Genomic DNA, 25,097 nt, shown 5'->3' with positions numbered 1-25,097 from the left:
TCTAGGTAGGCGAGTCCTTCAGGTGGCGGTTGCCCACCTGTAAGAGGGGGCAGTTTCGGCTCTTTTTATCGAGGTATTATTTTACCCACCCAGGGACTGCTTTTGGACGTCCCAATTGTCTGGGTCTCCCAATGGAGCGACAAAGAAGGGAATTTTGTTTACTTACCGTAAATTCCTTTTCTTCTAGCTCCTATTGGGAGACCCAGCACCCGCCCCTGTTCCCTTCGGGCTGGTTGTTCTTTTGTGTACACATGTTGTTCATGTTGAATTGTTCTTTTGGTTCATGGTTTTCAGTTCTCCGAACATCCTTCGGATTGAATTTACCTTAGACCAATTTATAAGTTTCCTCCTTCCTGATTTTGCACCAAAACTGAGGAGCCCGTGATGCACGGGAGGGTGTATAGGCAGAGGGGAGGGGTTACACTTTTTTAAGGTGTAATACTTTGTGTGGCCTCCGGAGGCAGAAGCTATACACCCAATTGTCTGGGTCTCCCAATAGGAGCTAGAAGAAAAGGAATTTACGGTAAGTAAACAAAATTCCCTTTTATAATTTTATATTTCTAAAATAAATATTATATTTATATTATATAATATATAATTTATTTATTTTTTTTTTTTTTGCAAGAATTTGCCTTAAGCCCGTTCACACAAGTGATTTTCATTACATATGTCAGTTTTCATATGTACAGAGACACTGACCTACGCAGACCGATTAAAATCAATGTATTTGCACACACGTGTCTTCTCACTGCCCATGTGTTCCGCACAGACAAGTCCGCTTTTCTCTGGCATCACTGATGTTACACTGATGGGAACATACTGTAGAAATCACATTTTCTATACGCCCCGGTCTCCAGCCCTGCTGTCTTCAGCGCTATCTGTTGCTTCCAGGCACCCATTTATGCTCATGCATATTCACTGCGCAGCAGACCCGGAAGAATCAGCGCCGGGACAGAGTAAAAAATTCCCAATCTCCGTGGGCTATCACTGATGGCATACCGAGAACGCACATGTGCCAAAATCACAACACATGGATGGCCATATGTACATTCAACACGTCTGTGGAAAAACATGCATTTTTCCCGGATATGTGAAAGAGGCCTTAATGGAAGGAATGATGGCGCCATCTTTAATCTTACAATGTGCTTGGTCAAGTTGGTGCACCATAACACCAGACGTCTTGGTTGGGTGCAGGTTTCATGATGGTGACTTCATTTTACATTTATTTTTGTTTACTTCTGTGACAAGCATTTTATGCAAGTTTAATGACGTGTTTTTTTTTTTTTGTTTTATTGTAGGCTAAGTGAGATGAGAAGATGCCATCCTTGGAGGAAGAATGGTGATTTGGCTCATTTTATACCCCCACCGGATAACTGTTTAGGGAAGAAAAATGACATCAAATTGGAAAATGCTAAATTGTTTTGTGACACTAATAAAAGTTTCAATTTATAAATCTGCTTTTTTTTTTTTTTTTTTTTTTTTTTTTTTAATAACCATCCTTCACATGAGAAACTGTGTAGCGGACTATATGCTATAACTAAAGGTTTTCTTGTCTGAAATATGGTATGACCACTTGGGTCAAGCTTCTACGTGGGGTGAACACCTACATGCAGGGACGGCCATTGCTGGGGGCGGCGCAATTCTGCTCAATTAAATTACTTGTTACTGTGCCGTGCTACCATTGCTGTTACCTGTCCCGCATGAGATTCACTAATATAGTGACCGGTCAGCTGCAGATCAGCAGGGAAAGACTCCAGCTCCTCGGCATTGGCATACTGTTGTCCTACAATTTCAACGGGTGATTGAATAACAATGGGAACAAGGTTCTTTTAAAAAGCCAATTTAATTTGTATTTTACAATCCAAAATCATGTTGATGGATTAAAATTAGAGCTGAGCAGACTCCCAAAAAACCAGGACCAGCTCATTGTCTTAAAATACAGATCCAGTCTGGAATCTGGTACCCATATAAGTCTATGGGAACCAGAATCCAGGGATTAAAAATGTTGGCAGGTACAGGGGAATAGAAGCACGTGTGGTATACTCACCCATACTCTGTGGCTGCTTCTGGATCCCACATTCACTTCCGGAGCGGTGTGTATCTAGATCATGCAAGATGCTAGAATGTATGGGCTCCTTCCAAGTATGATGTAATTTGTCACATGATGGGGAGGGGGGGGTCAAAATGCAGCCCGCAATGCATCCTGCTCTGCTCAGACTAAGTGGCCTGCTTCATGAAGCAGGCAGCCCAGGATAAGCTGTGCTGGCGATGTTTCCTCTTCTGCTCAGCCTGCGCCTCCCAGTGCATGAATTGTGCACAGGAAGACCCTCATGGTGAGGCTTCCTCTTCTGTGCATCTGAGTGGAGCAAGTCTGACTACACCAATCACATGCCAGGCTAGCTGGGGGGTGGGGAAAGCTGTGCATATGAAATGAGCTGCAGCAGGAGCAGTGTACAGCTAGCTGGAGCCTGGGTAAGTATGAAGTGCTTGGATCAGACAAAAAATAAAAAAAAAAAATTTAGAATGATCCAGATTAAACACCCTGAATCCCATCTCTGGCAACTTTGAAACTATGTGGGTCCAGACTTTTTTTACAGTCGGGGTCTGCTCAGCCCTACTTAACCATTCATATTTTCTTTAATTTTTCCTTTAATTTGTCTGGCCTATCTGATTATTGCAGTATTACGTGCGCTGCTGTATAAAAGACAAACCTCTGTTTTCTGCGCAAAGACTGGCTCTTCATGAAAAAATAGCAAAAACTGACTCCTGGCCTTACAAATGCAATTGATGCCTCATCCTATCATTCTGAGCATCAGTTAGTGTGAGGTATTGGACTCTCACCAATTCTTGTGATGAGGTCTGATGAATCACAATTGCCCGCCCCCCACCCCACCTAATTTTACCTTTTCATTTATGAAGGAAAATATATACAAGCAAGTGTCTATATCTATAATGGTCAAAGTGGTTTGAATATCTACTATTGTCCCGAATGAACTAGAAGGGGAGACTATACCTACCTGTAGAGGCCAACACTCTAGATATAACACGCAACACTGACACATTCCTGCTCTTGACGTCTAGATGTGAGGAGCCCTGTGTTCAAAACTCTCCTCCTAAGGCCTGTTTCACATATCCGGCATTTCGACGGATCTGGCACACTCCAGTACAGTGTAATACTGTACAATGGCATCGCAGCAACCTCCGGTCACATGTCAGCATGTGACCGGAGGTTGCTGCGATGCCATTGTACAGTATTACACTGTACTGGAGGTGTGAAACTAGCCTTACCCGGATGAATTGTCAAGCTAGTCAGAAGACAACACATCCATAATCCATAGATATAGACCGTAACTATCCAAAGAACATATAGGCTTTGTGCAGAAGCAGCAGTGGGCCCCGGTCACTCGAGTGTGGATTACCACCCAGGGAAAAATACCACCTAGGAAAAAGTGTGTGTTAGTGTTACAACTTTGGGTTTTTTTGGGGGACTACCCCATATTCACAATCCTTTTTAGGCCTGTACTGAACAGTCCCTGTTAGCAAATAGCGCAGGGACTGCATGTTGACACTGAACATGAGGGTTTAGGGAGGATTGTTTGTGTTTTTATAGTCAGGGGTTAATTTTCAAATCTGCCTAGTAACGGGAGTGTCCCCTAGTAACCAATGGGGTCGCTGCGCGCCTAATTTTAAAGTTATTGATTGGAAGTTTGTGGTTGCTGTGCAGGTTTTGTTTTATATACAAGGGGCTGCTTCACCAGCTGTGAGTCAGTCACAGCTGATGAAGAGAAAGCTTCTGGTCATGGAGGGTCTTATCCAGCAGATACTTCAGAGAGCCGGAGAAGAAGACAGAGCAGCGTGGCTAAGATGCCTGGAGACTTCGGCTTCGGGAGCGGAGATGCCCGGTCCAGGAGCGGCGACTCGGATGGAAGAACGGTCGGCGGTGTCGGAGCCAGCGGTGACTTCTGGGGAAAAAAGTCGCAAGATACTCACCGCCGGCATCAGCGAGGAAATCGTCGCGGGGACGGAAGAAGAGGTCGGCGGCTCGTGGTAGCGGAGGATCCGGTTCGGGTGCCGAGTTACCAGCGCGGATGGAGGCGGTCGCTGCAAGAGGACGGTCGAGGACTTCTCGCGTGATTCCGGTCTCATCGCGAGAGCTGCCGACGGTACCGGGTCCCCGGAAGTCGCGTCACCCGGAAGTGTGCAGCCCAGTGTCCGTCCGCCTGGTTCCCCCATGCGACCGCGAGCACGTTCCGGTAGCGGTGCCGTCGGTCAGCGGGGATTTGGTCCTGGTCTGCTATAGCCCGCTGCCGCCACCGCCGCCTCCTTTGCAAAAGAGCTCGCATGAGGCGGCGGTGGTTTCTCAGGCATGGGCGTCCGGATCATCATCTGGGGACGAAGCTGCGGCAAGCGCAGCGGAGACGGCGGCACTGAGGCAGCGTTCCAGGAGCTGCTATCAAGATCGGGACACAGAGGACGTGTATGCAGGCTCACGGAAGACAGGTGAGAACCCACATGTGCTGTTTAGTGGTGGGCAGGATTTTAATGTAGGTATGTTAAAAAATATGTATAGTGTATGTAGGGAAATGTTAGGGAAGGAGGGCAGATCTGCGTCGGCTCAGAATGTCCAGGTTGAGGGATTCCGGGTAATTTGTTTAAAGAAGCTATTACATGTCAGTCCTCCCCCCTGGGTTTTCACTTGAGCATGGGAGTGAAGGAAAGGATATGGAGAAAAGAGTATGTTGATATTTTTCCTTTGCTCCCATCCGCAAAAGAACAGTCACGTATAGTAGTGTCAGATGTTAAAAGTGAAGGTGACAGTGAAAAGAGGCCGTATAAATCCTTTCATAATTGGCTACAAGCCTTTTTTATTTTTGCAGCTGTATTAGGTGAAAAAGAGTCTGAGCATTGCAGTGGGTTGTTTCAGCACATGGAATCGATTCTTGAAGCCTATAGGAATTTTGGTGGGACGGCTTGGCTCGTTTATGACGAGTCGTTCCGCCAAAAAATGTCAGTACACCCCTCTATGCGGTGGGGTGAGAAGGATGTGGGCCTGTGGCTTAACTTAATGGCACCACAGCGGAGTTATGGGAATAGACAGCAGCAAAATGCACAGTCAAAAAGGGGCTTCTGTTTCTCGTTTAATGAAAGTATGTGCAAATGGCAAAATAATTGCAAATTCAGGCATGAATGCTCCTTTTGTGGGGGGGGGGGACATCCATTATTTAAATGTTTTAAGAAGCAGTCATCACAGGGCCAGCAGCTTACCAGCACCAGGGAGCATTTTCTCAAAGGCCCGGACACCAGTGAACCTGGTAAACATGCTCCCCTGGCTAGACAGGTACCCCAACAGACCGAAGGCTAATGTTGTTTTTAATGGTTTTAATTCTGGGTTTTTTGTTCCTAGGTTTAGAGGTCAAGGTTGCGTTTTAGTTAATAATTTAGCTTCCGTTAATAAGCAATGAAGAGTTTGTTTTAGAGCGTATTAGGAAAGAGTTGTATCTAGGGAGAATAGAAGGACCTTTTTCTAACCCCCCCTTTTCAGGATTTTCGAATTTCCCCTTTGGGTATAGTACCTAAGAAGGAACCTGGCACTTTCAGAGTGATTCATCACTTGTCATATCCAAAAGATTTTTCATTGAACGATGAGGTGGACACTGATTTAGCATCGGTTCATTATGCATCGTTCGATATGGCGGTCGAGTGGTTAAGGACGTTTGGTAGCAAGGCGTTGTTGGCAAAAACCGATATTAAGTCTGCATTTCGGATCTTGCCGGTGGACCCGGATGGTTTCAATTCATTGGGTTTTTATTTTAATCAGGAATTTTATTTTGACAAATGTTTACCCATGGGTTTTTCGTTGTCTTGTTTTTATTTTGAGTGTTTTTCGTCCTTTTTACAATGGGTTATTCAGGAGATGGTTCCCAGGGGCGGGGTTTTACACTATATTTTTAGACGACTTTTTGTTTATCGGTGATGGGTCTTCGGGTTTGTGTTTGAGTTTGTTGGAAAAAATTTTGGCCTTGATGTGGCACTTCAGCGTGCCTATTGCAGAGGAGAAGACTCTTTTGCCGTGCAATAGGTTGGAGTTCTTGGGTATCACTTTGGACTCCATTTCTATGGAATGTAGTCTGCCCGCAGATAAAGTACTGGCATTGCAGGCAGCAATTGCTGACATGCTGTTGAGGAATAAAGTCACGCTGCGTCAGATGCAATCCTTATTAGGGTCTTTGAATTTTTGCTTGAGAATTATCCCTAAGGGTAGGGTTTTTTGTAGACGTCTGTATGACGGCATTAAGGGGTTGAAGTCACCAAATGCGCACTTGAGGTTATCAAGGGAAATGAAGGAGGACCTATCAGTCTGGCAGCAGTTTTTTGCGGGATTTTAACGGGGTGTCCTGTATACAGCATGATTTTTGTTTTTCAGATGAATTATCTTTTTGTTTTTTCGGATCGGAGCTGGGGTTTCCAGGTGATTTTTAACTCTGAATGGTCCGGTGATGCGTGGCCGGACATATGGCATTCTATGGGCGTTGTAAAGAAGGATGTGGTTTTGGAATTATTTGCCATCTTGGTGGTATTCTCAATTTGGGGTTCTGTGCTGGCAAACAGACGTATTAAATTACGGTCTGGGAACAGTGGCGTAGTTTTTTGCATTAATACGTTGTCGTCTAAGTGCTTGTGGGGTAGTAGAATTTTGAAGCGTTTGGTGTTGCAGTGTTTGTCATTTAATATATGGTTAAAATGTTCCTTGGTTTTGGAGACAAGTGATCAGACAACACTGTCTTTTTTACAGCGGAACCGGATGGATTCTTGTCAGATGGTGCCTTGTCCAGAGGAACTGTGGCAGATAATTTAAATCTCATACCTGGTTTTATTTAAGGTTCTCTGGCTCCTAGTACATGGGCGGCGTATGCCGCAGCATGGAAGGAATGGAAAGTTTTTTTGCAAGTCAAATCATATGGCTTATAATAATCCTAATGTGGAATGGGTTTTGCAGTATATTAATATGTATTTACACACTGGTAAGAGTTATGCATCGCTCCACAAAGACCTATTGGGCATATCGTTCTTTTTGAAACTTAAAGGAGGGGTGTCACTGTTTTCTTATTTTCCAGTAAAACAGGTATTAAAAGGGTTCAAAAAAGGGAATTGCCATCCTGATTCTAGGCGCCCCCTTTCGGTGGAACTGTTAGGACGACTATGGGAGGTCTTAGGTTCAGTTTATGACTCAGTGGAGGCTTGTTTGTTTCGCTGTGCTTTTGTGATAGCGTTTTTTGCAGCTCTCAGGATTGGTGAACTGGTTGCTCCTAGCAAGCACAAGGTAGGTGGTTTAATATTAACTGATGTGAGTTCATCCATGTCTTATTGTGTAATTTTCCTGGGTAGATAAAAAACGGACCAGTACGGACAGGGGGTTAATATTAAATTAAGAGCAGTGGCTGACTCTCTAGTCTGTCCGGTTGCTAATTTGAGAATGTGGTTGAATATTCGCCCAAGGCTACCTGGTAACTTGTTTATTCATGCTAATGGTGAGCCCGCTACAAGGTTCCAGTTTTCTAAGCTAATGCCGCGCTCTTTATGCGAGCTGGGTATGGGGGGGCTTGAGGTTCTCAACCCATTCCTTTCGAATTGGGGCAGCGACCGCGGCTGCCTGTCTGGGTATGCGTAAGAATAAGATTAAGAAGATTGGGAGATGGCGTTCTAATTGTTATAGGCGTTATGTGAGGCCTTATATGTTTTTTAATTAACTTTCTTTGTTTTAGGACCCTTATCTGTTTGGATTATCGGTCATTCTTTTGTATTCTGGGCACAGAAGAGGGCCTCTTTGCGGAATTATTCCGAAAATTTATCGTTTCCCGTTCAAGTCCTCAATATTTGTTGGTACAGTAGTAGGGGAATGAGGTGGAATCAGCTGTTTTCGGAGTTACAGAAGAAAGCTTTGCATGCCCCACCCCCTGATTTAATAATTATTCATTTATCCGGTAATGACATTGGTTCAGTAAAAACGTTGTATTTGTTATATTTCATGCGTCGGGATTTAGTGTTAATTAAGAATTTATTTCCGAGTGTTTCGGTAGTTTTTTCTGAGGTTATTCCGCGGTTGGTTTGGCGTGACAATGGTTTTGAATTTTTGGAAAAAATTAGGAAACGACTCAACAGGCTGATTGAGAAATTTTTGATTTCAATAGGTGATTTTTCCTATCGGCATGTTGAATTGGAGGGTTTTATTCAGGGTTTATATAGACGGGATGGGGTGCACCTCTCAGAGATAAAGCTGGACATTTTCAACCTTGGCCTACAGAATATTGTGGAAAGATGGCTGGGTTGTAGGGGGGGGGGGGGCGCTGATGGTTATCAGCGTCCCCCTGGTGGAAGAATCGCCCAGCCATCTGGGTGGATTACGGAGTTATTACGGTGTTATTCAGTATGGATTGGTTATAACGGTATTTTTATGGTATTCATGGTTTAATAAAAAGGTTTAATTTATTGAAAATAATCTCCTAATAAACAACACGGCCATTTTATTTCCACAATATCTGTCTCTGGTGTCACTTATTTATAGGAATTAAGAGGGTGTGAAAGGAGTGTGGGTCATGTGTCATCATGGGTCTACGTGTGTCCATGTCTCCCAGTACGTGTAGAAACGGACACCATATGTACTGGGAACATGAATGTATGATGGAGTTTCTGCGATCATAAATGTCCTATTCTTTGCAGTGTATAGCAGAGGAGTGACCCCTTGGATCCCTGCCTGCACCTCCCTCTCCCTCCTCCCCTCCTCTGCTTCCTATCTGAACCACTTATTTCTCTGATGAGGAAACAAAGGAAGAGCCCGGACTGCTGCCCCGAAGGGGCTCAAGGGAGGGCTACATGACTAGGAGGGATGCCAGGCCATAGGGTTAATAAGGGGTTAATGAAGAAAGTCAGTTTGGGCGCGAAATTTGGGGGTGGTGCTAAGGGTCAGCTAGGATCAGGGGTCAGTGTGATTGGTCAGGGGGTGGTGCTATAGGGGGTCGTATATAGGGCAGGTCAGAGGGGGGTGGGCCATTCCTACCTGGACAGTGACTGTAATCGTTACGGCTGGATCCTGAAGATGGAAGACTTCATGGCGCAGATGAAGAGGATGGTGGAGCAGCGTGGACAGCGGTGGATGGAGGAACAGCTGCAGCGATTGACCGGCGACGGCGCAGAGGATGGGACTCCCCTGCCTCCGAAGCGGCAGCGAAGAACGCGGCCTCCGGAGCGCCTCAGCCCTGAGATGACGCCGAGGAGCCGGCAGCGGAGACGGAGCCCCAGTGGACGTGCGGCGGTGGATCCGGGAGCCGGGACGTCGCGAGGCCCAGGCCGGAAGTCGGGCCGTGGGCAGCAAGGCAGCGGGGCGACGAGCGACATGGCCGGCCTCCCCTCCTCTTCCGGTTCGCGGCGCACTGTGGTGACGCGCCCGGCGCGGTCGCCTGGCCCGGCGTTCCCTTGTGATCCGGCGGGCTCACCTGACCCGCCGCGGTAACGTGGGTCGGCGCGGTCACGTGGGCCGGCGCGGTCACGTGACCCCTCATACTCGCCTGGCCCGGCGCGGTCTCGTGACCCCTCATGCTCACCCGGCCCGGCGCGCCCTCGTGATCCGGCGGGCTTGCCTGACCCGGCGAGGTCACCTGACCCGCCGCGGTCGCGTGTGCCTGGGGGGTCGCGTGTGCCAGCGGGGTCGCGGGGGCCAGCTGGGTTGCACGGGCCAGCGGGGTCGCAGGGCACGGATGAGGTCGCAGTGGCATCAGCGGCACGGGCAAAGAAACGAGCGGGGCCTATGCAGGAGCATAGGGTCCCAGTGCCGGCGGGGGATTCTGTACGAAGACGGCCCGGATCAGCGGGGCCCGGCCTTTTGGAACAGAGGATGGACAGCGTCGGGACGGCGTCGGGGTCCGCTGGAGCACGCGGGGATGCCGGCCGGCATGCCCCAGGCAGAGTTTACATGGAGGAGCCAGCGTCTGGATCGTCGTGGACGGCGCGGAGGATATGTGGTGCTGCGGGCGGACGGGGTCTAAGGTCGAGTCTGCCGGACGGCGGGCTCCCTGGACCAGGGTCCAGTGAGGAGGATGATGCCATCGTGGAGGAGGACGTCGCGGAGGACGACACCAGGGACCCTATCGTGGATGTCGGCGAAACGATTGGAGTGCGTCGCGGAGGACATGTGACGGCTGTTTCGGGCTCTTCTCGGAGTCAGCCTGGTAAGACCACAGTTTTTCCTATTTCTCGTACACCTGGTTTGGCTATGGATGGTGGGTCTGGTGATATGGATGGCGTGCAGGGTGTGAATGTGGTTGGCGGTACGGGTGGTTTGCTTGGTGGCCCGAGTGGTGGGCAGGTCATGAATGCGGTGCCGGGTGACGGCAGTGTGGCATCCGAGTTGTTGAGGTTGGTCAGGGGTTTGTTTGCCCCTGTGGGGGGCCCTAGCATGGTGTGGCAGGGAGCGACGGGGCAGGAGGTTGTGGCTCCTGCGGTTGGAGGGGTTGCCAGTGGCAGTGTGGTTGGTGAGCCGGTGGTGGCGGCTCCCGCTGCCGCAGCTGCGGCTCCCGCTGCGGCTGCAGTGGATGTTGTTCGCTTAGATGACAAAGCGAGAGGGGAAGTGTATGTCTGCTTTGATGGGCCGTTGGGGGCGCATCTGAAGCAGGAGACCAGGGAAAAAATATGGAAGGATGAATGTTGAAATATTCTCATTGCTTCCGTTGGAAAAGTTTAACCTGGATCGGGTTAAACCGGACGAGAGCAAAAAGGACGAGGAGGAACGGCGGCGTTATCGCCTTATTCCTCGCACTTTTCAGAATTGGTTGCAGGCCTTTGTGATACTGGCCAGTGTGGTGGGGGAAAAGGCTCCGGATAACTGTTTGGCGCTTTTTTGTTATCTGGATTCCATTTGTGAAGCGTATAGGACCTACGGGGGGACTGCTTGGCTACGGTATGACGAGCAGTTTCGCCAGAGGAAAGCTGTCAGACCCAGTTTACGGTGGGATCACAAAGAAATCAGTCTATGGATGCGACTGATGGCTGCGCCTAAGTCGGCATCGCAGTCCTTTCCAGGGGGTACCGGCGGGGGATCATTTGGCACCCCGCCGGGGCCCAAAAAGGGCGTTTGCTGGCAGTTCAATGAAAAGGAATGCCGATTTGGTTCCTCCTGCCGGTTCAAGCACGAGTGTTCGGGCTGTGGTGGCGCCCACAGTTATCTCAAGTGCTACTGGAAGGGAAAAGGGAAGGCCGCAGAGTCTTCGTCAAAAAGGGAGGACCCCGGTGAGGGTAGATCGGATGGCGCAGTTTCTGAGTAGATACCCGGATCGGGTGTCGGCGGAATTGTTGAGTGAAGGTTTTAGTTTTGGTTTCAAGATACCGTCAGTTGTTAAGACGGGAGAGATTCGTTTAAAAAATTTACAGTCGACTCGCCTACATGGTGAGATTGTTGCAGATAAGTTACAGAAGGAGGTGGAATTAGGACGGATGGCGGGGCCTTTTGAGGCCCCTCCATTGCCTGACTTGGTGGTGTCCCCGTTGGGGTTGGGCCCAAAAAAGGAACCTAACAAGTTTCGGCTGATTCACCATTTGCTACTATAACCACAGTTTCAATGTAAGAGGTAGTAATTACTCCAAAAAACCACCTGATTCAACACCTCTTATAAAAATATACTTTTCAATATTACTAAAACCAGAACACTAGGGATGTTCTCTCTTTCTACTCTAAAAACACATGAGGATAAGGACAGTTGTGCATGTGCCAAACAGTGTTCAACCCACGCCAAGATTCAGCTCAGGATGGTTTGTGAGGGATAACAGGGTTCAGAGGTTCATATCAAGGTGATGCTGTATCACATATATCCTGTTTATTCACCCCTGTTCATCCTCCCGGGGTCCTCGACCTCTGTTCCTATAATATTCTCACCCTCACTCTTATAGCAGCTTTAGGCGGGGGTGACCATCACCAGAGTGATAACATATAGTGCAGGACAGAACCACAATTAAAGCAACATAGATCATGCGTTAGTTTTCAAGGTTCCTCCAATATCAATATAGATCTGTTAGGTAGGTTTGTGAGGGATAACAGGGTTCAGAGGTTCATATCAAGGTGATGCTCTATCACATATATCCTGTTTATTCACCCCTGTATGACCATGGTCATTGGATGTAGGGTGCAATTGCCTGGAACACGGAATACAGCATCACCTTGATATTTACGGGATTTGCAGTCCCTGTTGGGAAAGTTGAATTTTGCGTGTAGGATTTTGCCGATGGGAAGAGTTTTTTCCCGTCGCTTGGCTCAAGCCACTACCGGTGTGTTGCACCCTTTGCATTTTGTGCGTTTGAAGGTGGAGCACAAGGCGGACCTGAGAGTGTGGTCCCGTTTTTTGCAGCTGTATAATGGACGGTCGTTGTGGCTTCGGGAGGTGGTGTCCAATGAGGAGTTGGTCCTTTATACGGACGCGGCGGGGTCCAGTGGGTTTGGGGCATATTTTGGGGGGAGATGGTGTGTCGGCAGGTGGCCTGATTCGTGGCGGGTTTCCGGTCTGACTAGGAATTTGGCCTTGTTGGAACTGTTTCCTATTGTTGTGGCCATAGAGGTCTGGGGACAGGATTTGAAAGACAGAAAGGTACGTTTCATGTGTGACAACCTGAGGGTCGTTCAGTGTGTTAACAAGTTGACAGCTGATTCCCCCCCGGTGGTGGATCTCTTGCGTCATTTGGTGTTTAAATGTTTGGAGTTGAACTTGTGGGTCTGCGCTGTACATGTGCCGGGGGTGCTGAATTCCGTGGCTGATGCTTTATCTCGCTTCCAGTGGGACCGTTTTCGAATGCTGGCGCCGGACGCGGAGCAGCAGGAGACCGTGTGGCCCGTCTGGTTGTGGGACCTGGTTTGCAGCCGGCCTGGGAATTGATCAAGCATTCGGTGGCACCCAGTACGTGGCGCAGCTATAATGCAGCGTGGGACCGCTGGCTCGAGTTGGTTGATGAGGTGGGAGGTGATGTACCCGAAGGTGACAGAGTTTATTTAGTTTTGTTCATGATGGGCAGGGCAAAGGAAGAAGGCCTTTCGTGGTCGGCGGTCGCGGGCAGGTTGGCTGGCATTGCTTTCTTTTTCAGGTTACTGGGCTGGAAGGATGTCACTAAGGAGTTCTGGGTGCGCCAGGCGTTGAAGGGTTACCGTAGGGCGGGGGCGCATCGAGACCTTCGGCGCCCGGTGTCTTGAGCTGCTGGGCAAGCTGTTGTCGGTTTTGCCCCGTGTGTGTTTCTCGGAGTATGAATGCCAGTTGTTTGGGACCGCCTTTGTTCTGGCTTTCTTTGGGGCGTTCAGAATTGGTGAGTAGAAACACGAGGAGTCACGGAGGTTTGTTGGAGGACGTGGCATGCGGTATGGATGCGGTACGGTGTTGCTTGAGACGGTCAAAGACTGACCAGCTGGGTAGAGGTCGTGTGGTGGAACTGTGGGGTGTACCTGGTTTAGCGGAATGCCCCGTTAAACGGCTGTCGGCGTTCTTGAAAGTGAGGGGAACTCGCCCGGGGTCCCTTTTGTCCCACCAGGACGGGTCAGCCTTGTCCAGTTACCAATTTGTCTGTATCTTTCGGAGGTGCCTGCAGTGTTGCGGTCTCAACGAGGCTGAGTACGCGTCGCATTCCTTTCGGATTGGGGCTGCGACTCAGGCGCCTCGTTGGGGCCTGGGCGCGCAGGCTCTCCGTAACATTGGACGCTGGGACTCGGTCAGGTTTAGATCTTACGTCCGGCCAACTTTGTTGTGAGATATTGAAGGGGGGGGGCCTTGGGCGGTATTTGATTGGTACTCATTACCCCTTTTCTTCCACGCGTCCCCCCCCCCCCCTTCCCCATGTTGTCACCTTTTGTTTTGTAGGTTTACCATTATTGGTGTGGGTGCTCGGTCACTCATACGTGTATTGGGGGGCGTTTCGTGCGGGAATACGACCGGACGGCCGCCAGTTGGGGGTCCCCAGGGAAAAGGCGATGGTGCGATGGATCGGCGTCAGGGGTATGCTGTGGAGTGAGGTGTTGCCTACCTGGCGCCACCATGCACAGTTGGATAGACCACCGGACGTGGTAGTACTACACGCGGGTGGGAATGACCTGGGTCTTCGGGCTTCCAGGGACCTGATCCAAGATATAAAGTGCGACTGCCTGCGGCTCCTGTCCTCCCACCCGGGTTTAGTAATCGTCTGGTCCGATATGGTTGCGCGGCGGGCATGGCGGCGCGCCAGGTCGGTGGAGGCGGTTAACAGAGCACGAAGCAAAGTGAATCGGGAGATTGGGTGTTTTATTTCCCGGGTCGGGGGTGTCTCTGTTCGGCACCCAGAGTTGGAAGCGGCGTCCGCCGACTTGTTGCGGCGAGACAGGGTCCATTTAAATTCGGTGGGGAATGATATTTGGGCCTTAGGGCTCATGGAGGGGGGTTGAGAAGGCCTTGTTGGTGTGGGAGGACTCGCGCGCACAAGGGGTCATGCGCACTCGCGGTGGCGGAAAGGAGGGGGGTGTCTGAAGGTGGGGGTTTGCACAGAGGAGAGGACGGAACCCAGTGCCGGAGCGGGTTACCTCTAGAGGTGCAATTGTTTGGTAAACGGGTCCTTGCTGGGTTGAGTCTCAGTGGGACATGGTGTGGGCAACATCTGGCTTGGGCTCTCGAGTCGGTGTGTTGCGGCTGAGGGTCAGGAGATGGGCTGATGTTGCAAGGAACATTTTGGTTAACCTTCAGGTACCCCCCCCTCCTTTTTCGGGGGTTCTTCAATGAAGAATTGTATTGTTATATGGTTTATGTTTTTGTTACTAATAAATGGGGCTGCTGTGGCCTTTTATATCCAATGTCACGCAGTGTTTGTGTTTATTTTAGATAAGAACCCTGGGGGGTAGGGGGCTGTTGGGTGTAGGTCAAGGCCTTTAGTCACATTCCGGAGTCATGCAAATAAGCAGCCTCCTGCCCCATGTGTCATATAAAGGCAGCTGCGGTTAGAGGCTGTCAGTTGGCTGCCACTATGGGGAGGTTGCTGCTGTGCGCTGCTCTGCTGAGCCTGGTTATTGGGGCCACAGCTGACCCGTAAGTCACCTATAGCACATTTCTATATGTTGTAGCTTGTTTATGGGGGATGTCTGACTTTTTACAGCTTCTATTGCATTACCCTGTTAGGACTTGTTGCCTGGTTCAGCTCCACCTGGCAGTGAGTTCACCATTCAGGTATAGGGTGCACAGACTTTTTGGGGAGCACTGATTGCAGCTGCAGTGACCGATCACTCTTCACAACCCTTGGAGCTTGTTGGCTCACTTTTGTGAACTTTCCAGCTCTGCTGAGGAATCTGGAGAAGGCTGCAGGCTTCACATGCAAAGTATAAACAACTGCATGTGTGACCTGTCCACAGCAAAATCAGCTCTGGGGGAGGAGGGATCTCTGACTCTTGTGAGCCCTCATCCACCATGCTTGTGGTGGTCTAGTATGTAATATGTGCCCCTTTGGTCTGACTATACTCTGGAGAGGAGCGAGTAGATTAGCATGACACTGGTGGCTTGGATAGTGTTAAAGGGAATCTGTCACCAGGATTTTGCTCCTCCATCTCAGAACACCATAATGAAGGGGCAGAGACCCTGATTCCAGTGATGTCACTTACTGAGCTGTTTGCTGTCATTTTTGTTTTATAAAATCAATGTTTCTCTGCTGCAGTTATAGGCTGTTTTTGGTTTTTATATATACTTTTTGTTCTCCTCTTCCCCCCACCCCTCCCCTTGTGTGTATAATCCACTGCAATGCTTGATCACTGCAGTGGATTATGTCCCTTGCAGCACTGAAACTTTGCGTCGCACACCATGCATGCAACATGGTTTGTGAGGTGATCTGTAGCAAAGTAACCCAGGGTTTGCCATGGTGATGACCCAGGGTTACCATGGCAGCGAGTCCCAATCACTGAGGAAAGGTAAGTGATCCATTGCAGAATTCAGGTGGTTGAACTACTGGGAGTGGCACGGGCACCACTCTGGGTAGTGAGCGCAGAGTCCTAGCTGTAACATCACTCAGACCTGGTGGGGCTACATTGCAGGAATCCCAGCGGTTGTCATGAATATATTATATTCATGCAAATGTGATAAACATGGTGTTTTTTTTTTTTTTTTTGTTTTTTTTTTGTCGCTATATGCAGTTTTGTGTGCAGAAACTCTGCTACTTGGGCACATGCCCATGTCTGCTGATTAATCAGTGATTTTATCAAAACTGTACTAAGCAGCCCAGTAAGTGATACATCGCTGGCATCAGGGTCTCGGTATCTACATTACGCTGCTCTCAGATTAGGTGACAAAAATCTGGTGCCAGAATCACTTTAATATATTGGTAGTGTTCTTAATATTTCATGTAACTGGGATGCTGGCGGGTAGGTGGTGGTCTGCAGGGCCCTGATCCTGGGGCCACAAATTGACATGGCTAATAGACATGAATGCACTGCTAGTACACCAGGCTCATTAGGTCTAAGATCTATTCAGTTTGTATTGTGAAATCCGGTAATGGATCAGTTTAAGGCTATGTGCCCACGTTGCGTATTTGCATGCAGTTGCGCTGCGTTCTGCACCGCAGCATAACTGCATGTGCCCTGCGTCCCCGGCACAACTTATGAAGATTGTGCCTAATCCATGCCCACGTGGCGTATTAGAACGCAGCGATTCGGCTGCTGCCTGAAGCGCTGCGTTCTAAGTGACATGTCACTACTTTCATGCGCTTTGCATGCAGCCCCGCTCTGTCTATGGGAGGGGCTGCATCCAGAGCGCATGAAATCGGCTGTTCATTACGGACTCTTTCTGCAGCGATTTGAAGCGCATGTGTGCTGTTCAAATCGCTGCAGGGGCAGAACGCAACGTGGGCACATAGCCTAAGTCTCATTCATTCACATTAGCCCAGTAAATTCTGCAATGCTGGGCTAAAAACATTGCTTCTGAGAAATTCCCAGCTTATAGTTTAATGCCCTCAAGCCCCCAATTGCCAGAGGCCGAAAAAATGTCCTTTCTGCCACTAATTGCTATGTCTGCATACTACATGTACAGAATGTATGGGGGGGGGGTGACTGAACTTTCCTATTGAGGGTCACTGGCAATAAGCCTTCACTATGTGGTTTATTTACTGAATGCACATTTAACTAGTGACTCAAGGAATATACCGTACTACCCCCTGGTGATCAATCACATGCATCCACGTGAGTCTTTGCCTAAGGCTAAAAAATTTGCTCGCTCACATAAAGCTGAAAGGTAAACTTTCTTGACGCCATGAGATCTTGGTGAAGGCTCCAGTATTCTTTTCCTCTGTATATATGTAGGGGGTGGGCAGACCCCTTACAAAGGAGCCCGGAAATGTTAATGCTGTTTAATAAAAATGTTTTTTATTATATTGTATGTATATTGGGTTAGGGTACCCCCTAGTGGCCGGGTGGGACGGCTGTCACCACAGTGGAAAGGAGGAGCCGGCAGCAGAAAGGGGAGGGAGAAAAAGTTGTTGTTGAGGAAAGTGTGAGATTAGCAGGCAGTTGGTTGTGGGACGGGAGAGAAGGAGAGCAGGGGCAGAGTGTGGGAGCTGGATAAAGGAGAAGCCGGAGAGTAAAGGAGCGGGCAGAATCTCAAGAGCGAAGCAGACCGGTGTGGGTCCGGTTTGTGGGTAGCCAATAGTGGGAGCCGGGTGAAGCAGAGTAGCCGGGCACATCCCCACTGGAGAGGACGTCAAGGGCAGGTTTCCCCCAGCTACAGCAGTGTACTACCATCTATATCTACATGTCTGCCGGTTGTGTGAAGAAGCTGTGAACAATAAAGCTGCTTTCTGATTTCACTGGAACACGTCTGAAGAGTGTTTTATTACGACGGACAACAGTTGCACCACCACACTCTGCCCCACCATGACATCTCCTGTCCCCAAAGTGACGGCGGAACCAGGGGTAAGCCTGATAGCTAGGGCCACGACTACAAGCCCGGAGGCACCCCTGGCACCCTGTTACATATATATTATATATTATCGCTTTCAGTTCACATAAGACAGCCTTATATCAGGTTACATATGCACTGCTAAATACTCTTTGGGCTTCTATCGTCTGGGAAAAGTCAACTTGCTACTCCCTAGACCAGACTTAAAGCTGTGACATTTTTTTTTTTTCTTCTTCTCCCATTATATAGCAAATCCAATGTATCTGGACAGTATAGTCAGATTCATCCATCCTGGCCATGGCTCCACAGCCTAATACCAGGAGCATTAGTTGTTGCAGCAGAATGACTCTCCTGGTCCCAGCCCAGTGCGGCGCACTCCCTCCTCCGCCCAGGGTTCCTGTTCTGCAGGTCTGTCCTCCTATGAATTATAGGGTGAAGAATCTCCGATTCAGTTTATGATGATTTCTAGTCTATGCACAGGAGCCAATCTGATCACTAATGGCGGTTAAATACAGGGAGCCATGTCTGATCCAGCAGGAGCCCCATCAGCAGAATGGTAGTTGTGGGATTTTCAGTTGCGCACTGACTCGTAAACAGTAATGGTGTAATTACTTACCGCACTTTATAGGCAATTACGGTGTTCACAAAGTTGTATTTAATACACTTAGCTGGGGTTTTGCACAGTCATTCCCATATTTTTCATTTTTTATTTTATTAATATATATAATATCCTGCTTTATCCTTCAAGCCACACATCCAAGCCCTCTTCACCTCATACAGACTACAACTCAAAAATCTCCTGGATCCGTGCTTTCCTTAACTAAGAATCAGCAAAAAAATTAGTGCATGCCCTCATCATCTCCCACCTCGACTACTGCAACCTCCTGTTCTCTGGCCTCCCTTCAAACACTCTTGCACCCCTCCAATCTATTCAAAACTCTGCGGCCCGCTTAATCCACCTCTCCCCTCGCTATTCCCCATCCTCGCTATTCTGCCAATCCCTCCACTGGCTTCCCATCATCCAACGACTCCAGTTCAAAACATTAACCATGACATACGAAGCCATCTGTGGCGCCCTGGACAAGCCAGGACGTCAGGTACTGCAACAACACACCCCACACCCCGGTTAGGCACATCTAGGTCAAACACAAATCCTTGTTGCCTCCCTCCAGGGGCTGATGTCCACACCAGGGGGTGGGCCAGGCGGTTGGCCCCACCCACCAAGGAGTTCACAGTCCTGGAGGCGGGAAAAACGAGGGCAGAGTAGTTTGGAGAGTGAAGTGGTAGTAGAGGAGACTGACCGTGTCTGGGTGCGTGGCCTGGGCACATACAGCAAGGTTGGCAGGCGGTGGGGACAGTCTGCAGGAGAGGCTGATTGAAGCGAGCCGTAAGGACCGGGGACGGGCGGTGGCCCAACGGTACCGGATTGGGGAGCAAAGAGAGGCCAGCACCATTTGGCAGCGCTTACAGACCCTGACCAGGCTGGGAGTCCCCGTAAAACCGGTCAAATCCGTTAGCAAAGGGAACCTCCGGGGTTTCCCAGCAGTCAAGACCCGATTAAAGGCAACAGCTCAAACCGTAAAGGGAAACAGTCACCGCCAAGGCTACAGTTCCCAGGGCCAGAGCCTGCAAGCAAAAGGGGCTCCCTCAGCATCCATCCAAGCTGGGGAGCGGGTTACCGGTGGGAAGCCATTGGAACCATAAACACAACATAGGTGCAGGGAAAGGCAGTCACCATCAACCTACCGGGAGGAGAAACACCGCAGCAGTCTGCGGGGCCCGTCCATCCAGCCGTTTGTTTTACCGGAGACTTTGCATTCGTCATTGGCTGAGTGAGTACCGCCGTGCAGCCCAGCGCTGACCCTGCACCTCACCAGGCCCCGTAACCTGCCTGCAATCCCTAACCCCTCATCGGGCCCTTGGACAACAGTCTGTGACCTAGTCTCCAATTACCTACCGTGTTTCCCCGATAGTAAGACTCCCCCCGATAGTAAGACATAGTGGGGGTTTTGGGGGGGTCGGCTAATGTAAGACGTACCCCGAAAGTAAGACGTAGTAAAAATTTATTTTTTTTTTTTTCCGCTTTACAGTACAGTTACAGCGGCCGAGCGCTCAGCTGAGCGCCCAGACATGCCGCCGGCAAAGCGCTCAGCTGAGCGCCCTAACATGCCACCGGCATGTGACAGCTCTCAGCTGAGCGCCCTGACATGCCGCCGGCAAAGCGCTCAACTAAGCGCCCTGACATGCCGCCGGCAAAGCGCTCAGCTGAGCGCCCTAACATGCCGGCGGCCGAGCGCTCAGCTGAGCACCCTGACATGCCGCCAGCATGTGACAGTTCTCAGCTGAGCGCCCTGACATGCCGCCGGCATGTGACAGCTCTCAGCTGGGCGCCCTGACATGCCGCCGGCAAAGCGCTCAGCTGAGCGCCCTGACATGCCGCCGGCAAAGCGCTCAGCTGAGCGCCCTGACATGCCGCCGGCTTAGCGCTCAGCTGAGAGGTGACACATGCCGGCGGTCTGGCGCTCAGCTGAACGCCCTGATATGCCGGCGGCTTAGCGCTCAGCTGAGAGCTGACACATGCCGGCGGTCAGGCGCTCAGCTGAGCGCTCGGCTACCGAGAAATGTTGAGATGTTGCAGTAATGTTGTCCGTGGTCCATCAGGACCATGGACAACATACAAAATCACACAGCCTCAGTGCCCTCATGTGCAGCCGCTGGTGGTTAAGTTTCCTTAACTTGCGGTACACTTAGGGCGCAATCGCGGCAAGTCCCCATACGGTACATTGCATGGAGACTTGCTGCGATTGCTGTGGGATTTTTTCCAATATAAGACATACCCCGAAAGTAAGACATAGTGGCACTTTTGGGGGTAAAAAGAAAGTAAGACACTGTCTTACTTTCGGGGAAACACGGTACCTGCACGCAACCTCAGATTCTCACAAGATCTCATTCTCTACTCCTCTCTTATCTCCTCTTCCCACAATCACATACAAGATGTCTCCCGTGCCTCCCCCATACTCTGGAACGCTCTACCTCAGCATATCAGACTCTCCCCTACCATGGAAAGCTTCAAGAGGAACCTCAAGACCCACCTCTACCAACAAGCCTACAATAGTACTCAGTCTAGTACACCACTGCGCAACCAGCTCTGTCCTCACCTATTGTACCCTCACCCATTCCCTGTAGACGGTGAGCCCTCGCAGGCAGGGTCCTCTCTCCTCCTGTACCAGTCTGTTTTGTACTGTTAATGATTGTTGTACATATACCCTCTTTCACTTGTAAAGCGCCATGGAATAAATGGCACAACAACAATAACCAGACTGGCATGCTAGGAAGGGGCCCAGGATAAGGCCACTTTCACACTGCATTCTGACCCTCCGTTCAGTGGTCCTGTCGAGGCTTCCATCTGACCCCCCCCCCCCTCTTCCGAAAAACAGGTTCCGGATGCATTTGCTGATGGGGCCATTGACTATAATAGAGCAGACTGCGTCCCCAAGATGCTGCCGACGCACCCCATTTTTAACTTGCATTCCCCGGGCAACCTTTTGGGTTGGGCAACCTTATATGCAGGCATTGAGGGCTTGAAAGTGATGAGGTACATGCACTCCTCATCCATGCACAGTAGGTAGTCACAGCTCACCTCTTCCCCCTTCCTGCACAATGACCTCTTCATTTCACTAATGTCTTGGAGGTATGAATGTGACTCTGTAATCTCTAATCCAAAAATCTGCAATCAGGAATAGAGAAAGGTTTGAGGGTTGGAGCTGGGGGGAGTCTCAAGGGGGCCCAAAAAAAACCATACTGTCAGTATGGGGCCCTGAAATTCCTGCTTATCAGGCCCTGATTATATGGAGCAGGTTTACAATTAATTGACATTTGCTGTACACAACTTATCTGCTGGGACTGGTATCTTAACCTTTTGTTTACCATGGCATCTGAGGTTAGCTCCGTCACCCCCACCCTGCTCTTTAGACCCCTACGACTCTACACTGAGAACACAATGGATTGTGTATCTGCACTTAGTGGCCCAAATTTGGACCTTGGCAATGGGGACCCTTTAGATGTCTAGTAATGTCCCTAGTACCACTCTTGACCATGGGCTGTATTTTTGGTACGGAGTTTATATAATAAAATTTTGGTCTGTAATAACTAATACACTAGGCCTCATTTGGCAAAACTACTGGTTGCCCATAGTAACCAATCACAGTTCAGCTTTCATTTCTGAAACTGCTCTGGTAAAATGAAAGCTGTTCTGTGATTGGTTGTCATGGTCAACAAAGACTTCTCTCAGACAGTGTTGCTGTAATATAAAGCTGACTTAAGGCTTCTGGGCCGACATGGAGTCTGATCGCTGCTGTCCATGGCAACTGTAGTTTGACCAAGGAAGGAAAGCGGAGTTCTTGTCATCCCTCCTTGGCGACCTATAAGAGCTTGAGTATGAGGCGTCGGGTTCAGTAAGAAATACATGCCAAGAGTGACATGTGCCATGTCAGAAATGCTCCCCTACTTGGGACCGGAGTAGAATTTTTGCACAAAACAAAATGGCTGCACCTTTGATACATTTTGGCAGAGCTGATATAACCTGTCATGAAAACACCCAAGTTTAAAAAAGTTTTTCGATGCTTTCACTAGTTTTTTGGCATAAAAGCATTGATTAACCAGCCCCTCAGTGTGAACATAACTTTAGAGTGACACCCTGTGATATGTCACATACTGTGTATTTCCTCCCATGCTTCCGCACTTCATGGTTGCAGTATCACTTTAGTAGTAGTATCCACTTGGTGGTTTCCCCGACACTATTACATGTTACAAAAGAATGTTTTTTGGCATTTATGTAGACCTGAAAGATGTTGTGTACTAGAATTCCCCCTAGGGTCAAGTTGACCCCAAAATGGCTTAGGTCTCTTTTAAATCCTTCCGTGAGACTGCCACCGCCTACCCTCCCTGTCTTGGCTTGTCTTGAGGGGGTTGCACTAGCCACTTTTCTTGTATATTCCCAGCTGCAATCCTTCAAGAAATTCCTTCCTGTGAAACCATAGATGAGTGTATAAACCTGTTCACTTGTGCAATCCTCACCAGACTGGTACCCCGAACACTACGTGATCAGCACAATTCATGTCCCTTCTTGTGAGCAGTCTCTTGAAGAACCTCTTCTCAATCTTTAATAATGCAGCAATTTCTGATGTATGTCTTCACACCATACAGCTCTTGTTTTGTAACTTCACCTGGTACTAATAGTACTGTCATGGCTTACAGGAGGAGTATAGTCTTGAAAGTATACTAAGGCTGCTTTCACACCTCTGGTTTTAGCAGAGCCGGCCAATCCGGCTCTAAAACCTATGCGGCGACAAAACCGCATCCTTTGCAAAAGTTTTTGACATGAGGCCCGTCCGATTTTTGCCGCTTGCGGCAAGCTACTGAGCATGTGCAGTGGAAAAAACAGCATGCGGCGTCCATAGGCATGCATTGCAAATCGTGCCGCATCGGCTGGATGCTGCGCAATGCGGGGGGGGCTGGTTGTGTGTGTGTGTGTTTTCCCGGACAACGTTCCATCTGGCCACCGCATCGGCTAATTCTGCTGCATGCGGCAAAAACCAGACCGAACGCAAGCCCATGCGGCACAATACGGCACTAATAGAAGTATGCAAAAAAACGCAACCGGCGGCAAAAAACCCAATCTATACCAACTTTCTGGTGTAACCATGCTTGACATGTCACAATTTTTGCTCGGCTTAGGCTAGGTTCACATTTCCGTTGTCTTGCATCAGTCATGTGTTGCTAGACGCTTGTGACTGATACCTTGTACAACGTATGACAAGAATTGGAATTAGAAAGCGGATTCCGTTCAACGTGAGAACGATCAGATGATTGTTCACAATAGCCGGCCGCCGGCTTTTGAGAGCAATCAGCTGATCTCCCGGCCGCCGGCTTTTGAGAGCGAACAGCTGATACAGCTAAATAATTCATGACTATATTGCCACCATGACTGCCAAAATGCCACCCATGATGGGTCAGGCTGAGACTTGCAGCCATAATATAGATGAAGGCTGTAATTCACACCATTATTTTATAAATGGTCTTGGATTTCCTGGGACTCCTTGGCCAAAAGGCAACAGAGATGGAATCGCCACTCGACTGGGCATTCCAGGGAGGGTGGTGATGGTCCCATGAGGGTCAAGATTAGGAAGTGGACAATCTCCACAACAATTGTAAACTGTTTTATATAAAGCAGTCGTAGTCAGAGGCTGGATCCAGCATCAAAATCCATGATTAAAAAATGCAAGTTTATTTGGAAATGTATGTATGTATGTATGTATGTAGTCCTTAGACTGTGCTTTTAAATTTACCATCAAACGCGTAAGGTGTTTCATGCACTTTGCCCAATCCTTCTGCATAAATTTTTATATAATATATTTTCCAAATAAACTTGAATTTTTTAATCAGTTTTTTGATGCTGGATCCGACCTCTTTTCTGGCTACGATTGACCACAGCTTGGCCTAACTGGTGGATCACGAGCACGCCTAGTCCTGTTAGTGTCATGCGGTAAGCTGGAGTTTCTCTAATATATAAAGCAGTCTCCAGCCCACTGGTACCAAGGGTTCTACTATCTTTCACTTGTAGATGTATTCCCTCTGCATAGCTTGCCCAGAGTCCTTTGCTTTCTTCTCATGCCACCGACCTTAGAATCTGGAATGAGGGTCTGCTTCTCTGCACGCTTTGAGAAAAGTATAGAATACAAAAAGCCAAAGAAATCCCTTCCGAGGCTACTCATTGGCATGTAAACTCTGGTTCAATTCTGATCCTGGAAAGTCAGACGTGTAAAATGCATATGGGTATCCTTTTTGTCATGCGAGTGTGATAGATGGAGGTCACTTCTCAAATTGCACTGTGCATCCATTATCCACCAGTGTGAGTTCCATAAAGGGCACATGTTGTAAATATGTTTCAGAAATGATTCAGTCACTTGCATGCAGTTGATGAGAACCTGGGACCAACAAGCCACCCAAATGGCCATGTCTGCATATGTAGCGCCCCTGAATAAATCGGGGTGCTACAGGGAACTCTATCCTTTCCCCAGGGTGCAGGAACTCCACCCATGGTTCCAAGTTCCCACAAATCTGTGTCACCCCAATTAACACATCACATCATGACCTGTCAGACCAGTGGATTGGTCT

At 49.0% G+C, this 25,097-nt stretch overlaps 2 protein-coding genes across 2 annotated transcripts in view; both read left to right on the top strand.

Moving 5' to 3' along the window:
• LOC142310730 (ovostatin-like) overlaps positions 1-1,453 on the top strand; it is a 59,421-nt gene extending 57,968 nt beyond the window's left edge. Inside the window, exon 36 of the mRNA XM_075348356.1 lies at positions 1,299-1,453. Coding sequence (XP_075204471.1) covers positions 1,299-1,303 — 5 coding nt within the window. The 3' untranslated portion in view covers positions 1,304-1,453. The remainder of the gene's footprint in view (positions 1-1,298) is intronic.
• Positions 1,454-15,003: 13,550 nt separating this feature from the next.
• Positions 15,004-25,097, top strand: part of LOC142310729 (ovostatin-like) — a 67,306-nt gene continuing 57,212 nt past the window's right edge. The window contains exon 1 of the mRNA XM_075348355.1: positions 15,004-15,074. Within this exon, the coding sequence (XP_075204470.1) occupies positions 15,013-15,074 (62 nt within the window). The 5' untranslated portion in view covers positions 15,004-15,012. The remainder of the gene's footprint in view (positions 15,075-25,097) is intronic.

The sequence above is a fragment of the Anomaloglossus baeobatrachus genome, chromosome 5 (assembly GCF_048569485.1).
Source record: "Anomaloglossus baeobatrachus isolate aAnoBae1 chromosome 5, aAnoBae1.hap1, whole genome shotgun sequence".
In the NCBI taxonomy this organism is placed as follows: domain Eukaryota; kingdom Metazoa; phylum Chordata; class Amphibia; order Anura; family Aromobatidae; genus Anomaloglossus; species Anomaloglossus baeobatrachus.
The sequence above is the reverse complement of the archived record's forward strand: the minus strand, read 5'-3'. Positions and strand labels throughout refer to the sequence as shown.